The sequence below is a fragment of the Helianthus annuus genome, chromosome 8 (assembly GCF_002127325.2).
Source record: "Helianthus annuus cultivar XRQ/B chromosome 8, HanXRQr2.0-SUNRISE, whole genome shotgun sequence".
Classification (NCBI taxonomy): domain Eukaryota; kingdom Viridiplantae; phylum Streptophyta; class Magnoliopsida; order Asterales; family Asteraceae; genus Helianthus; species Helianthus annuus.
The window spans coordinates 108043894-108060863 of NC_035440.2; the positions used below are offsets into that span (position 1 = coordinate 108043894).

General features: G+C 36.3%; 2 protein-coding genes across 2 annotated transcripts; both read right to left on the reverse strand.

The window, feature by feature from the left end:
- Positions 1-1522: 1522 nt before the first annotated feature.
- Positions 1523-7762, reverse strand: LOC110873633. The gene is made up of 7 exons (XM_022122602.2): positions 7235-7762; positions 5570-5710; positions 4797-5162; positions 4051-4296; positions 3493-3585; positions 2775-2975; positions 1523-1952 (listed from the first exon to the last, which is right to left on the reverse strand). Exons 1-7 carry the CDS (start codon positions 7568-7570, stop codon positions 1737-1739), a joined length of 1599 nt encoding a protein of 532 aa, XP_021978294.1. The 5' UTR covers positions 7571-7762; the 3' UTR covers positions 1523-1736.
- Positions 7763-9281: 1519 nt separating this feature from the next.
- Positions 9282-15391, reverse strand: LOC110873634 (microtubule-associated protein TORTIFOLIA1). Its single transcript, XM_022122603.2, has 5 exons — positions 14561-15391; positions 13229-13420; positions 12121-12681; positions 10565-11146; positions 9282-9741 (listed from the first exon to the last, which is right to left on the reverse strand). Exons 1-5 carry the CDS (start codon positions 15245-15247, stop codon positions 9541-9543), a joined length of 2223 nt encoding a protein of 740 aa, XP_021978295.1. The 5' UTR covers positions 15248-15391; the 3' UTR covers positions 9282-9540.
- Between the last annotated feature and the right edge of the window lie 1579 nt (positions 15392-16970).

Here is a 16970-nt window from a genome sequence, read left to right on the forward strand (position 1 = left end):
ACACCCTAAAACACAATTCGATCCATTTTTCTTGGTATATGTGTTGAGAAGTATATTTGGTTGGCTCTTAGACACCTAAAGTTGATTAAATCATTTAAACAAGATAAACAAAATATAGAATTACAAATATAATGGTTTTATATGTGTAATGACCCTAGTATCATGTCAGAAAAAAAGAAAACACTCTAATATAACACGTGAAATCTTAGTTATGTATCTACTTTTACTCGCGTATCAGACTTTTTCTCATCAGTACAGACTAATATATATGATACATGACTTTTTTCTCATTCACACGTCTTCAGTAATAGTTAGCTGACAAAATTCAATTTATACACAAGAGTAGGTTGAACATCAAGTTGTAATACATGTCAATAATAGTATAATTTAGACACACACTCACGATTACAAAGAATGAAAGAAATGCACTAAATTATCATTGGAGTTTAATTAAAAGGCTTGCTATATCTTACCCCGTGAATGACTTGTGAGCTTCATGACGTTCATATGCTATGTTCTTGCCTTACTATATGACGAGAGCATGATTGGCGGGTGTGGTAGCTCTAGGTTTTCATGGCACGTCATAAAAGGATGGGGCCTACTTTCTGCTCATTTTTTGTGCTCTTGACTTGTCATATGATGAGATCACGACCTGTGGATGGCTTATGTGCTAGCCACACGTTCAACTTGACCTCAAATCACACTTTGTCACCATGCATATCCATCAGACCCCAACATAAAATACTCACATTCCTCCAAATTACCTTCCATATTTTTGCCAAACACCTATTTTGTTAATTTTAAGCATATATCGCGTGCTCATACATGTTTTTCAGAGGTTTGTATATGGAGAAGAATGGATTGCTTATGGGTCCAAAATTGGACAACATTTCTTTCGGTTTACCTAATTACATTTGCTGGCATTTGAACAAACATATTTAGGGCATAAACAAAAGAGAAAATCACCAACATAGCAGTTTGATGAGTATGTTATCCCCCTATTGCTATTTTGGGAGAAAAAAAATCCCTTATATTATACGTGAAATCATGGTCATGTATCTACTTTTACTCGCGTGTAGACTTTTTCTTATAGGGTAGACTCGAATACATATGACACGTGACTTTTTCTCATGCACATGTCATTATAAAATTCGGTGACAGAATTTGAAATATACTATAGCATAAGTCCCACGTCAAGTTATAACATGATGTGGGACTTATTTTGTTATTGTAGTTGAGCATGCATCTCGTGCCCATGTATTCATTTCGTTTACCATGTTCTAGACTTAACATAAGATGACGCTTCAAATCCAACCATGTCTTTCTAACGATTTGCACATTGTTCGGACCTTCAAAATTTAGTAGCCAATGATAACAATTAACAATACAGTCTGGTTTGGTCGATTATGATGAATATTATGAAAAATGAAGAACAGTAACAACTTTAGTTATAGTTATCAGCAATAATTGACAAAAGATTCCTTCAAGATCCAGAGCAGAGCAGAGTAAGCACACACATGAATAACTTTACAAATATACCATAATTCATTTATTAAAACACATGTTTGCATCAGACACTTAATGTGAATTAAAAACACACACGATGAACAATCATGTAACCCATTTACTGAAATATAACCCTAGACTACACATGACCCTAATCGATTAAATACATATACACAACGTACTAATACATTATTAGTAGACTACTTACTAGTTACTACTGCTACTGCTATTCAGCAGTATTTTGGTCTCAGATAATCTGGGGGCATTGACGGGCAATTTTCAGCCATATGCGCATACGGTTCTATAGTATTGTATCCAGGTAATTCCATTCGATACTTTCCAGTAAGTTGACAAAACGGAAGCTTTACTGTGTCCCCGTCATTGCACCATTTTGGCAGGCGGGTTATGTTGTTTTCAAAGAAGTTGAGCGTGTATGCATCCTTTATCTGCATAGGTGTTGTTGATTCATAATAGTATTTCAAACGGGTCGATTCAGGTTATGCTATGTTATTGCAGGTACAGTTATTATAATAAAATCATTTGGCTTCAAAAACTAGATTATCAGTATAATTTTTCTAATCATATTTAACAAAATAATTATTTATAAAACTCAAGAAAAGAGAAAAAAGGTGTCAGCCTGCTGGACCCACACATTTTTCCGCCTTGGAAGAGATAACTAAGCGAAATATTTGTAAAGAGTAAAATGCCATTTTCGTCCCTGAGGTTTGGCCAATTTTGTCCAAAGGTTTGTTATTCTGCATCTGGATCCAAAAGGTTTATCTGGCTCGTTAATTCCATCCATTTTTCTCCGTTAAGTCAGGGGTATTTCCGTCTTTTTTGTTAACTTAAAGGGTAATTCAGTACTTTTCACTTTATGTACAAGCATTTAGCATAATGTAAAAGTATTGCCTTTTAAGTGAAAAAGACCGAATTGCCCTTTAAGTTAACAAAAAAGACGGAAATACCCCTGACTTAAAGGAGAAAAATGGATAAGAGTTAACGAGCCGAATGAAAATGCGAAGATTTCAAACCTATTGGGTCCAGATGTGGAAAAACAAACCTTTGGACGAAAGTCGCAAAACGGACAAACCTCAAGGACGAAAATGACATTTTACTCATTTGTAAATCTTGAAAAAAGTTGCTAAATTCAACAACTTTTTTTTGAAACCCAGATGGTTATTAGCAAATCTTGAAATAAATCCTACTGTAAATTCAGTAACTTTTTATTGAAACCCAGATGGGTATACGCAAATCTTGGAAAAACTTACTGTAAATTCGGTAACTTGAATCTCATTTGCGAGATCACCAAAGAGTCCTGCTTCTTTGTACATTTCAAGGATGAAAGCAACACAAGAAGTCGATTTTCCGTCAACGTATATCCAGTCATCCTGCTCGGGAATCGTTAATAACTGTGCAAAAGACGAACCACGCCTTTCAACCTCTACCATGATTTCAGGAAGGTCAAGATCCTGCAAATAAGACACACTGTTATTATTAACCACTAATATTTGGGATAGTTAAGTATTTGCTACTTGAAAAATCAGATATCCGATTAAATTTAGAGATAGTTACATTTATCTCAAATCTCAATAATCTTTTTTTTTTTTACTTTTACAAATCTAATTATTTTCACCCCTTAAGTAATGCGAAAAGCCCAATCAGAATCAAAATTTTTATCAAATACTCAGAAAACTTATAGGTAGCAAGTCCAAATCATTAACGAATGAGAAGGTCGATTTGTTTTTTTTTTTCTTATTTTTTTATTTTATCTCAAACAGATCGAATGGGTCAAAACCGTCAAATCACATAACTTAGTTAGAAAAATGAAAGGGTCAGATACTTCAAGTTCGATAATTAACTTAAACGCACATCCAAACACTCTAAACCATTGTGTGTTTTGACTTATACGTGCATGTGGGATCATCGATCCTAAAAACCAAACCAAATACACATTTTAAAACAAATTCAAAAAATCCCGAAACAAACCTGAGTACCAAGTCGCTTGTTCAGGGCTTCATTCCATATGTTGGCTGCATATGCCGGTTGTAATTGGTTCCATACGGTCATAACAGAAGCAACCTATATACCATAATCCGAAATACTTTACACTTGCCAAATTAGATACCATATATCACTTGCCTCAAATATTTCAACGGGTCGATTTGGGTTGTGTAAATGGCCAAATGGGTCAAATAAATAATAGCTAAAACGGAAAATTTCCGAATTTTTTTTATGTGGTGTAAATTATTGGATTTTGAGAGTGCCCCCCCCCCCCCCCCCCCCCCGGCCGCGATTTTACCGAAAACTAAGTTCAAGATCCGCCAATGCAATCTCCAAAATCTTTTTTGTTCAGACATGGATTATTATTGTAAAATTGTTACTTTAACCATAACTAATGCGTTATTTATTTATAGAAAATCGTTTAAAGTGCTGAAAAGTGTGTGTGGGCCTACCCAAACACATTTCAATCCAAAACCAAGGCTTTAACCACCTCTAAACAACTGTCCAAAATGGGAACATGGAAAACGATTTCAACGACAATACCAGATGAGCATCAAGTGGCGGTGGATAATTTCCATCGATAGTGTCGATCCAGCTAAATATCAAATTATGATAACCGTATGGTAATCCTATCATGCTTTGTGCGTACTCCCATGCAGCCGATTCATTAAACTTAGCCCTGAGTTCGGGATGCAAAGGAAGCAATGCAATATGTGGATTCGTATTATCTTTCGTGAGCTCGTAACTCCACCATTCGTCCCATGGTAATAGAACAATAAGGTTATTACCCTACAACAAAAACACAAACAAATTCAATTCATCAAATTAAGTAAACTTAACCGAAAGCATGCCTTTTTTGGAATATATGATTGTAGAGTTAACTGCCATTTTCGTCCCCGTGGTTTGTCCAATTATGCCAGTCCAGGCCAAATTTCAAATTTGTACCATTTCCGTCCCTGACATTCTTGAAAAATGTCAGTTCCGTCCAAAAAACTAACGCCTGTTAAAACATGTTGTTTAATGAAGGGTAAAAACTTCATCTTCCATTTTTCTTTTATTTCCCCTTTTTAAACCCTATTAAAATCCCACCCCTTTTAAGAAAAAAGGAAAATGACGTTTTTACCCTTCATTAAATAGCAGGTTTTAACAGACGTTAGTTTTTTGGACGGAACTGGCATGTTTCAAGAATGTCAAGGACGGAAATGGTACAAATTTGAAATTTGTCCTGGATTGGCATAATTGGACAAACCATCGGGACAAAAATGGCAGTTAACTCATTATTGTATTACCTCTTCATCTTCATGTCCTGATTCTCCGACCCATAACTTCCCTTCGGGGTCTCGTAAGCAAACCGCAGAGTGACCCGCATAAGCCCCGGATGCCCATTTCTCAAGAGTCTCAAACCCGCCCCATAACCCGCGGATCTTTGATATTGCAAGAAAGTCACCCGATTGTATATCATCTATGGTAACATTTGTAACCCATGGCCCCGATCGTTCTTCAAATTTAGCTCCCATATTCTTTTCAAGAAAAGCGAGGTTCGCGTTCTCGCCCCATCCCGTATTCGTAAACAACGGGAATACTTCCCACAATGCTTGTAGGGTTCCTAACATTCCCGATTCCATGAGGAAAATAGCAACACCTTTGTTTTTTACCTTCAAGTATGAAAATAAAAGGGTAATATTAACTGGAGTAGTAAAGTACACGGATGGTCCCTGTGGTTCACCAAAATTTTGGATTTGATCCCTAGCTTTCCAAAAGTACATGGATGGTCCTTGTGGTCTGCACTTTGTAACACATTTAGTCCCCAACTTTTTCAAAAAGTACATGGATGGTCCCTATGGTTTGCAATTTGTAACGCATTTAGTCCGACCTGCTAAAACCTTTAGATTTGTTGGTTGGAGACTGTACGTTACAAAGTGCAAACCACAGGGACCATTCGTGTACTTTTGGAAAGCTAAGGATCATATCTAAAATCGTGTTACACCACAGGGACTATCCGTGTACTTTACTCTATTAATTGTAAATGGATTGAAAATGTTGATGAATTGTAGTAACTTACATAATCGTATTCGGCTTTTCCTTCCCATTCGTCAAACTCGACTTTATGCTCTCGGGATAAGAAATAGTAGTCCCATTTTACGCGATATGGAGTAGCGAAGATATATAGATCCATACATGTCCAACTGTGCGCGTTGCTTACCTAAAAGAAGAAAGTGTTGTAAGAAGAGCTATCGTTGAGATATCATGTATGATTGCTTAAATACCGTTGCAACAATTGGTTTGAAATTTGACTCCAAACATCCCTTGAAAATAATTAAAGATGACAGTTTTCTTGTTTTGCCGTTTAGTTGTCAAGAATCTTGTAAGTTTTAGGCTATAAAAGGGATGTTTCTTTATGTTTCATGATTAGCCGGAATTCACTAATCATACTATGTGATCAATACATATGATGTATGCAAATTGTTTAACCACACAAATAACATGTGCATTTTTTAGTTTCTTGATGTTGTGGATGTGATTAAGTGTAAAAATTTAAAGTTCACACTTCAAGAAACCCTTAAAAACCCTGAACCAAAAAAAAAAAAAAAAAAAAAAAAAAAAAAAAAAAAAAAAAAAAAAAAAAAACTATTCTTAAAGCCACATTAGCAGCAATTCAAGAATCAAATGATACTTAAAAGAACAAGAAACCAATAACCTAATTTTCAAACATATCAAAATACAAGCTTTATCCTAAATGAAAGATCAATTAATCATAATAATGTGATTAAGGATTCAAGAAATCGATAACACACAACTCAAACATATCATAAGACCAAAATCACACAAATATTAATCAAGAAAATGTGATTAAAAGCATAGAAGAAAGCAAAAATGAACATACCTCAAGAAACCCTAAACATTTAACTCCTAGATCAAGCAACTTTAGTAGAAGCAATTCAAGAATCAAGAAAACAATAAACCACATGCAAAAATAGATGATCATTAATCAAGAAAATGTGATTAAACACAGAAGAAACATCCGGGGGTGAATTTCAGTTGTAACATACATCAAGAGATCCTATAATTTTTAACCTCTGAACCATAAAAAAAAACTACACTAAAACTTCCACATGTCAAATAAATGATTAGTTAATCAAGCGAATGTGATTAAATTAAACACACAAAAGAAAACAACCATCAAGGTGTGAATTTCTAATGTAACATATATCAAGAAATCCTAATTCTTAACCTCAAAACCAGAAAAAAAAAAAAAAAAAAACAAAAAAACAAAAAAAAAACTACACTAAAACTTCATATCAGCAATTCAAGAATCAAGAAACCAATAAACCACATGTCAAAACAAATGATCAATTAATCAAGAAAGTGTGATTAAACACAACCGAAAACAAAAAACCATCAAGCTCTGAACTTTTACAATAACATAGTTCAAGAAATCATCAATAAATAAACATCACACAACCAATTCAAGAAACCAATAACCCACATGCCAGAACATACATGAATTAAAATCCTATAATTTTAACCTCTAAACCACAAAAAAACCTACACTAAAAAATTTCCAAATGTCAAGATAAATGATCAATTAATCAAGAAAATGTGACTAAACACACAAAAGAAACCAGCCAAGACTTGAAGGTGTGAACTTTAACTGTAAAATACATCAAGAAATCCTAACTTTTAACCTCTAAACCAAAAAAAAAAAAAAAAACATAAAAAAACAAACCTTGATATGAAGAGTGCCCCCACCAAACTCACTACCAGTTTTATTATGAAGTTCCAACCAAGCAGTGTTCTCATAAAAGCAAGACCCTTTCCAATTCACATCAGAATTGTTGGATAAAGAAGCTGCACCCACAAAGGTGGGCAAGATATCAGTGGCAGACCTGAGGGTTCTAAGAATGGGCCATGAGATTTGTGTGGGTAAAAGTGGAAGCAGGTCTTGTGGGAGAATTGGTGCTTTAAAGGCTGCTTCTACTTTTGGATTGCGGGTACAAGCCAAGGTTAAGATGGTGATGATCGTTATGGCGTAATATGGTGGTGGGGGTGAGGAGGGTGCCATGATGATCTGGAGAGTGGAGAGTGGTGATGATTTGGGTATCTGATTCTTTGATTTTGGATTTGGATTTGGGTTTTTGTTTTATATCATTAAATTTGGGAATTTAGTGACATGGTCGATGATATGAATGGATTGTGGGGTGAATTAATTGGCACGTAAGAAGAGTCATGTGGAATGTGGCCGATTGATTTTGCTATCTCACGCAATTGCTAGAATTCTAGGGTCTGTATTGGGTTGGTAGATTCATGGGTTATTGGTTATATGAGTTGGCGGGTTGAAATGTACAATCCGAGCACAATCCATATTAGTATTCGTGTCTAAGATCTTAACCTAACAAGCATAGATATATTCAGGTTAAACTGAACATAACTCGTTTAACCCGTATTTTTAAAAAGATTCTTACTTAAGTAAATATAAATAAATCTATGTGTGTGTATATATAGATAGGGGTTAGTTAACGTACAATTAACGTACGAGATTGAAATACAACATGCGAACTTCATTTTTCACCGTGCGATTTTTTTTATAACATGGTATTTTCTCATTTTTACAACATGCTATTTTTTTCATCTTTCAACACCACGACAACGACTCTTAAAAGCAATCAGGGTGGGATGAAGATGTTCATCTTATAAGTACAAGATATGCTACCATTTTTCCATTGAGGCGGTATACCATAATGGTTATTGAAGAGGTAGAGTCCGAGACCCGACCAGATTAGAGAAGAAATCATTCTTGTGGGACCACCAGTTAGTTGGTTATGATGTCCGGAAAAAAGTGTACAATCATGACAAAAGGAATGTTCACTCTCAAACAATGGAATGAAAGATGTCACTGTCAAGACAGTTATGCACACCTTAGGGGACCACCTTACGTGATAGTGACATTAGCCCCAAAATCCCTCCTATAAATAGCAAGTGAGAACAAATGGGAAGAGTCGCAATATTAAGCATAAGGCCATAAGTCATGGACGATGAATAAGAAATGGTGGGTTGAACTGAATATGTATTGGTATTGGTCTTGAAGATGGGTTCTATTTATGTCTGTTCTTAATTAGTAGATAGTTTTGAAACTCTGAAAAGAGGTGAAAATGATCTTTGTTCTTCAAGCTTGGTCTCCGTCCGTGGGCGTTGAGTCAACCAAACGCTGATTCAACGGAGGCTGAGGATTCTCCGACGACTTTTTCCCACGATATTTCTCAAGTATATATCATTTACAACTGAGAAGTTCATTGCACCCTACATACACTCATGTGGCAGTATTGACATGTAAAATATAAAAACGATAAATTTTAGGAGTAGATTTTAAACGGGTGTGTGTTCAAAAACTCTAAGAATGCCTCATGACACTTACAGGATGAATATGTGACACCAAGGTGCTTATTCTTCTCCCACTTTGAGTTAGGCCCACATGCTAACAAGTAATAAAATGGATTGTAGATAATGTTTGGATTGGGGCAGCTGCTGTATGATATTGCATTGATCAAATGCTGAATGTGTTCATTTAAACAGTAAAACCTCATAATAGTAAACACCACATAATAATAATAATAATAAAGCAATATTTAATCTTTTCAATATTACAAAAAAAAAAAAAAAAAAAAAAAATTCTGCCCCTGATTCTAAAATCCAAACAGATACAGGACAACAACTGTGTATCACCAAAAAAAAAAAAAAAAACAAACCCACACAAAACCAATCCACTCTGTAATTTGAAAAATATATTAGAGTGACTCTCATAAGCCTTGGTTCTTCTATACCAATTTGATGTCAAACCTAGTAAAATCTGTATCAAATACACCTCTACTATATATATAAGAGAAAATCACGAAAGTGACCATTTTTCCGAGTATGTTGAATCTTAATGATCATATCAGAACAATTTGACACATTGCTGTATAGGTATAACACACCCAAGAAAATGATTATTTTTGTGACTTTCTCTTAGAATTTATCGTATAATACGCACAAGCGTTATTGTTTTTGTAGCTGTTGCAGATTAATGTCCCAGGCTAATGCCAACTGCAATAAAACTTGATCCGGCATTAAACCTTCCCAGTTTTCCGGAGGATGTACAGATGATGAAGCTTCACTCAAATTCGCCAAAATCTCCATTTTCAGTTCCACAGGGATTCCCAGATAATCTTTTCCGTTTTCTATGATCTTATCAAGCAACTGCAAACATAATCACATAAAAAAAATTTAATCAGAATCAGCGTTAATAAAATGGCGTATAAAATTGCTGTGGACACGCTTCTGCTCCTTGAAGTTGTAATTTATAAATAACTAGTATTTTGATCCGCCGTGCGTTGCAGCGGCGTCGAAACTTAAGGTAACTTGAACTTATACCGTCAAACATTTGACCCGACTTGTTTTCGAACAAAATTACGTCAAAACGTAGACCAACTGAAAACGCACATGAAAATAAGCACAAAAACGTATTATATTTGACCTAACTCATTACCGAGAAAATTTACGTTGAAACGTAGATCAACTTGGATTTATAACGAAATGTAGTTAAAAATAAACACGTAAATAAATAGTGTTTTTTACGTTAAAGAATGGTACCACGCGTTGCGGCGGAGTCGAAACGTAAAGTAACTCGAATTTATAGTGCCTAATGAAAACGTATTATATTTAACCCCACTCGTTTCCAAACAAAACGTAGACCAATAAAAAACGTACATAAAAATAAATATGAAAACATATTATATCTGACCCACGTACATAAATATAAGCACACGTAAAACCTGAGGGGGGGAGTCAAAATGACATTTTGCAAAGTTTTTAGAAAGTTGAGGGGCTGTAAGTGGCAATGCTAAAAGTTGAAGGGTTGAATACAGAAAAAGGAAAAAAAACCATGGGTTGGCTGGCATTGTTGTAAATTTGGCAAAGAAAAACAATAAACAATAGATGTGTCTTAGGTAGGTACTATTCCTGAGACACCCGATGATGACGATGACGATGATATACATATATTTAATATAACATGTTATACCTGTTGAATCCAAGATAAACAGATGTCAAACAAACTCGGTTCAAGAAGAAACTGTGCAACCGCACACAAAACTTCGTTTGCCACATCATCTGAGAGCCAATCAATCACGGGTCCGGTTTTATCCATTAGTTTCACAAGCGAAAAATCATCCCCACTCGACAAAACTTCACCAAACGTCATATTAATATCCCGAGCATGTCCAATATTCTCGTTTCCAATCACACGTGCTGGCCGCCCCCCTCTAATTGCTTCCAATGTGGCTTCATCTTTTGATGCTTTCCAAACACTTCTTGCGGATGGACCGTCTACAAATCTAATGGGCCCGGACCGGTTAGGTAACCTATTGTTTACGGCTCGTCTTGAGCCCATTTGTGTGTTTGGACCATGTGTATGATAGTTAGAATAGCCGTTGTATTTGCCAAACGGTCTTTCGGTAGATTCGTGAAAGCCGTTATTATAACAAGTTCGTAAAGTATTCACGGATACTGACAAGTTACGTGCCATGTCATCAACCATTCTCTCTAGGCCACACACTCGATTCTCTAGAGTTACCATACCGTCACGAGATCCACCCTTAAAAGCCTGTAAAAAACATAAAATTGGTCAATTTTATAAGCACCACTATGGATTTTTGACCCATTTACTTAAGCACGTGTCGGTTTGGGTTGTGTTTTATTTTTAAAATGGTCAAATGGGCCAATTAGAAAGATAAATACAATTGCGAAAAAAGAACACGTCTAGGCCTGTAAACGAACTGAACGTTCATGAACTGTTCGTGAACTTGTTCGGCAGGAAGTTCGTTTATTTCATAAACGAACGAACATGAACACGATTTTTTGTTCATTAAAATAAACGAACAAACACGACCACATGTTTTGTTCGTTCATTTATGTTCGTTCCTTTATATTCATTTATGTTTGTTTCAATTTAAATACGAAAGTAGTTATGTTTATATAAATATTAAACATAAAAGGAACTTTCTAACTACTTATATAAATATAACTAATTGGTAATTGGGCTTTCTAGTAATAAGAATGAGTTTTCCAATGGAATTTATCGTAATGAATCACTAATTTATATAAAAAGTTACTTCATGTTCGTTTATGTTTAGTCAATTATGTTCATTTGCGTTCATTTATCTTTGTTCAGTTATGTTTATTTGTATTATTTATTGTTTGTTAAATTATGTTCATTTAAGTTTGTTTGTTTGTTTATATTCGTTTACGTTCGTGAACTGTTCGTTTAGGTTTTAAACGAACGAACATAAACGAACACGAACATGCCCATTATCTTGATAAACAAACATGAACAAAAAAACGTGTTTGTTTATATGTTTGTGTTTGTGTTCGGTTAAAGTCAAATGAACGAACACGAACATGCTCAGTTCATTTACATGCCTAAACACGTGAAATGGGTCAAAACGGGTTGAAAGTTGTCCAAAGCTCTATTTTTAATGCTTACAACCTTGTAAATCACATTATAAAGGCACACAAGATTAACGCGGATTTTACCCGAGACCATTTTGACCCATTACCGACCGACTGACCCGTTCATACCTGCAACATGTTCATAAGACGAGCCTGCTGCCTTTCCAAGTGTAATAACTGCCTCTGAATTCCCAACAAATTCCCATTATTATCAGATTCGGGCCTTCTGAAAACCGGGCCACCGCGTCCTCTTTCCAATCTACAATTTTGCAAGTTGACCTGCCCATCTGGCTCGTTTGACTTTGACTTTTCCGCATCATTATTATCATTGACCTCTGACACCTCTTCACTCGGTAAATTAACAGATTCACCATTGACAACGACTTCAACGTCACCTGAAACCGTTCTTAAGAGTCTACGAAAGAATTCAGGGTTCAGTTCCTTGTCACTTAGAGGTGGGCCCTTCTTTTTCGTTACAGTTGACTTTTTGGATGTATTTTGACCCTTGGTTTGACCGTTCTGAACTGGGGTCAAAACTCTTTTATCGTCCACCTTTGGAAGGTCCTTTCTTGACAACTTGGCTGATTCAGAATCTTGACTTTGACCAGACATTTTTTGATCTTCATGATCTCCTACAATAAACTTCCATAGTTGCAGGGCCTCTGTAATACTATCTCTCACAGGTTTTATCTGCACAAGTCCACATATTGATACTGGTTAATTTAGAGTAAAATGCAATTTTCGTCCCTGAGGTTTGGCCAATTTTGCGACTTTCGTTCAAAGGTTTGTTTTTCCGCATCTGGACCCAAAAGGTTTGAAATCTTGCCATTTTCATCTGGCTCGTTAACTCCATCCATTTTTCTCCATTAAGTCAGGGGTATTTCCGTCTTTTTTGTTAACTTAAAGGGCAATTCGGTCTTTTTCAGGGGGTATTCAGTCTTTTTACATAAAGTGAAAAAGACCGAATTGCCCTTTAAGTTAGCAAAAAAAGACGGAAATACCCCTGAGTTAACGGAGAAAAATGAATGGAGTTAACGAGCCGGATGAAAATGGCAAGATTTCAAACCTTTTGCATCCAGATGCGAAAAAGTAAACCTTTGGAAGAAAGTCGCAACACTAGCCAAACCTCGGGGAAGAAAATGGCATTTTACTCGTTAATTTATATAATAAACCAGTAGTAGGATAGAATATGGTGTGATTTTGATCCAATTAGTAAATTAAATGACGTAAAACTAACCTTATCGAAGCGGCATGCCTCGAGTACTGTTATGGTATCGGTCGGTTTTTCTCTTATTAAGTTACTTGAATGCAAAGCCAACGCATTTAGCGTGTCAGCAGCTGCCTTTCGAGTTGACCAGTCAACACTATTAAGACAGTCATGAATACTTTGAAGCAGTGGCTCCCAATATTGTGGCGAAATAGCACCAACCTGCCACAAGTATATAAATTTTACACATAATACATCATATGATTATAGCCTTATAGGATTGACTCATAAGATATTCAAATAAAAGCCTAAGGGCGTTTGGAACTTTTATCTGAAATCTAAATAACCAGTTTCTAATGCTTGGATAAAAAGATTATGCTTCAAATGTATTTGATCATTTAGGGAAAAGATAAGAAGTTTCATAGAAGCTAAAAATGAATAATATGAAGTAATATTACCTAGGGATGAGCTCGATACCAACCGGCACCGAAAATCCCAAAAAGTGGGTACTGGTACAGAAAATACCCGGTACGGTACGGTTCGTACCGGTATTTGAAGGTAAAAACCAGTAGCTCAAAATGTCGGTACAGCATCGGTACCGAAAATCAAACCGGTTCAGAAAATTCAGTAGCGGTACCAGTTCGGTACCGGTACCTGGTACCATTTGCTCATCACTTCTCTAAAAACGAATTATCAAATCTTTATTCGTAAATTTTGATAATTCGATATACCATGACATAATCTATAATCTAATGGCCCATATCGATTAGAACACAAACACCAAAACACAAGATTGAACGAATTGGCTCGACTCTTTTTGTACATGGATTACAATAACTCTAGCCATCATTCTTGGAAAATAAGAAACCTAGACCACCTAAACAAAGATTCAATCTTGACTCAAAACTCTAAAAATACGACTCCATAACTAAAAACTCCTTAAAAAAATTAAATCAACAATAAAGACACTAATACCATTCGGTTACATGCTAAGCAGTTAATATCGGTGATATATCAGTCCCTTGGTAAAATATCGGTCTCAAATATCGGTAGCGATAATATCGGCAACATTGACCGATATATCACCGATATTTGACCGATATAACCGATATATCACCAATATTCGACCGGTAAAACCAATACATCCCTGAATTATTAGTGTTAAATTGCTATATATATAAATTCTGCATTATATTAAAATTACCGATATCCCACCTATATCTCTAATATCGGTCCTTGACCGATATCCGATATTTTACCGCATTAACTGCATAGGTTACATGAACAAAACGATTAAGTCCAACAACATAATCTACACATGAATAAATGAACAGTTATCCAGCAGTGACTATTTGACCTAACCTGAGCAAGACTTGAAACAACAGGCAAAAGAGCAGCATTAGCCAAAAAATTAGGACTATTCAAAAACTTGCAGATCCTCCCACAAAGTTTCTGAAACCCCAAAACAGGTGGATCAGAAGCCATATCCACCACTCTACCCAAACACATTGCAGCACCAGCTTGCACCCACTTATTGGGCTCACTCATCGCCTCAAACAACGGCTTCACAAACCAAGAAACAACACACCCACCATTCTTCTCACCCTCACCAACAAAACCCTTCAAGTAAATACAAGAAAGATGGCCAATGGAGTCACAGCAAGAATCTTTAACCCCAAAGTCGGAGTCTTTAAGCCTTTTGACAATGTGGGTGATGATTTTGGGCAAGTGGGTGTGTGTGGATTGGGTGTGGGAGGCACAGAGGAATGAGAGGAGTTTGATTGCTTGTTTCTTGATGGTGGGTTTGTTGATGGTGGTGTCAGATGTGGATTCAAAGAGGGTGTTGAGGATGGTGGGGATTGAGTCTGGTGAGGTGGTTTTGATTAGGGTTTGGAGATCTTGAATGGCGATGTGGTGGGTGTCTCTGTCTGTGAGTTTGGAGAGTGAGTTTAAGATTGTTTGTTTGAGTTCTACTGTTGCTAGGTGGGTGGATTGGGGTGGTGGGGGTGGGGGTTTTGTGGGTTTTTGGTGGTGGGTTTTGGGTGGCATTGTGGTGGTGGTGTGGTGGAGGTGGTGGAGGAGCGTGAAAGGGGGTTGCTTTTTTGTAATTTGGGTGGTGTACGCAACGTGAAAGCAATACAATGAAATATGAAAGCTGGAAAATGATGTTTTTGGAAGAAAAAAGTTTAAGATTGTTTTGGTTTTAAAAATGATATATAGGAACCTCTTATATTTTGAAATTGGAAATTTAGACCGCTAACTGCCCTTATAATTATTATTATTTTATATATCAATTTCCATCACCCTTTTGCGCCAGTGATGTTTCTGACTTTTGAGTTTTTACCACGGCAATTTGTTTTTTTTTTTTATTTTCTCCTACGTTTTATTCAAGACATAATGGTTTTGTCATTTTACTCTGTTTCTACCACCACCTTCATATCTGTGTCCCCCAACTTGACAATCTTTCACTTCCAACTTCTATACAGTAAACCCTTCTTAGTTACTTCCTATGAAGTCCTAGATCGTTACCACCACCGACACCAACAAAAATGTCCGCCTTTTTTAAGGATCAGCTCTCTCGTAAAACCTCAATTTTCGGCTTAAAATTCTGGGTTGTTCTCGGAATTCTCTTCGGAGCCACCATTGTCATCATCATCTTCTTCATCTCACTCTTTTTCACCTTCAAACGTGAAAAATCCTTCGAAAAAACCATCACAGTTCACCGAAAACCCAAAATCCCCACCATACCTGACGAAATTCAACCAACCCGGGTCGACCCGACCCAACCCAATACACTACAAACCAGCAACCCGAGTCATTTAGTGTTAGAAATTCGTGTTTTTAATTGTTTTTCTCGACTTGGTCGTCTTTGATTGCTACTTGGCATGATTTTACGCTCCATGCCCCGCAACGGGTTATTATTTAATATGTATACGGTATACCTAATGTTTTGAAAAGGGGTTAAATGCACACACTTTAATTTTTTTATCACAACCACATAGTCACTGACTCACTTAGAAGCTGTTTGGCAATATCTGAATGGTTAAGTGTTAAACTAGTAAGAGGTCTGAACTATTAAGTGCTGAACCAGTAAGAGGTCTGAACCATTAAGAGCCTGTATAATGTTTAACCGTTCAGAGGCAAATGTCTGACCAATTCAGATTAGAGGTCTTAACCATTCAGACTCTGTATAAATCTTAACCATTCAGAGGCAAATGTCTGAACCATTCAGACATCTACTCGTGAAACAAACAGTCTGAACCCTTAAGTGCTGAACCAGTAATAGGTCTGAATCATTAAGAGGTCTGAACCATTAAGAGTCTCATTAAAAGGTAAACAAACAGCCCCTTATTAACTTCTATGAACTATGAATGAAGTACTTTTATGATGTAATGATAGAAAGGAAAAAGAAAAGATCATAAGAGCATACTAATTATTATTCAGCAAAGGGACGATGAATGGGTATGGCAGAGTGATGATGTCGATACTTTCTCGACAAAGTTGCTTCGTCTAGAGCTGAGTTCAAGAGCTTCGGTTCAGGGTGATGTTGCATCGTTTAGGTGGAACGCATGGGCTCCTTTGAAGGTAAATTATATGGTCTGGAGAGCAGAGATGGGTAAAGTAGTGCCAATCCAGTGTGTCGTGTGCTGCAGATGCGGGATAAAAGAGGAGTCGTCTGACCATATCTTTGCCTCGTGCCTCCTTACAAGAGTAGTTTGGTGGCATATTTTTTGGTGGATCAAAATCCTGATTCTGGTGGATTGCGAGGCAG

What these genes read in the sequence shown, in the direction of transcription:
- LOC110873633 (XM_022122602.2), bottom strand. Translation starts at nt 7,570, where the DNA reads ATGGCACCCTCCTCACCCCCACCACCATATTACGCCATAACGATCATC. An exon ending in CAGGACATGAAGATGAAGAG is followed by an intron (nt 4,297 to 4,796) that starts GTAATACAATAA and finishes TTTTTGTTGTAG; the next exon opens with GGTAATAACCTTATTGTTCT. An exon ending in TTCAAGTTACCGAATTTACA is followed by an intron (nt 1,953 to 2,774) that starts GTAAGTTTTTCC and finishes ACACCTATGCAG; the next exon opens with ATAAAGGATGCATACACGCT.
- LOC110873634 (XM_022122603.2), bottom strand. Translation starts at nt 15,247, where the DNA reads ATGCCACCCAAAACCCACCACCAAAAACCCACAAAACCCCCACCCCCA. An exon ending in AGGCATGCCGCTTCGATAAG is followed by an intron (nt 12,682 to 13,228) that starts GTTAGTTTTACG and finishes GGACTTGTGCAG; the next exon opens with ATAAAACCTGTGAGAGATAG. An exon ending in GTTTATCTTGGATTCAACAG is followed by an intron (nt 9,742 to 10,564) that starts GTATAACATGTT and finishes TTATGTTTGCAG; the next exon opens with TTGCTTGATAAGATCATAGA.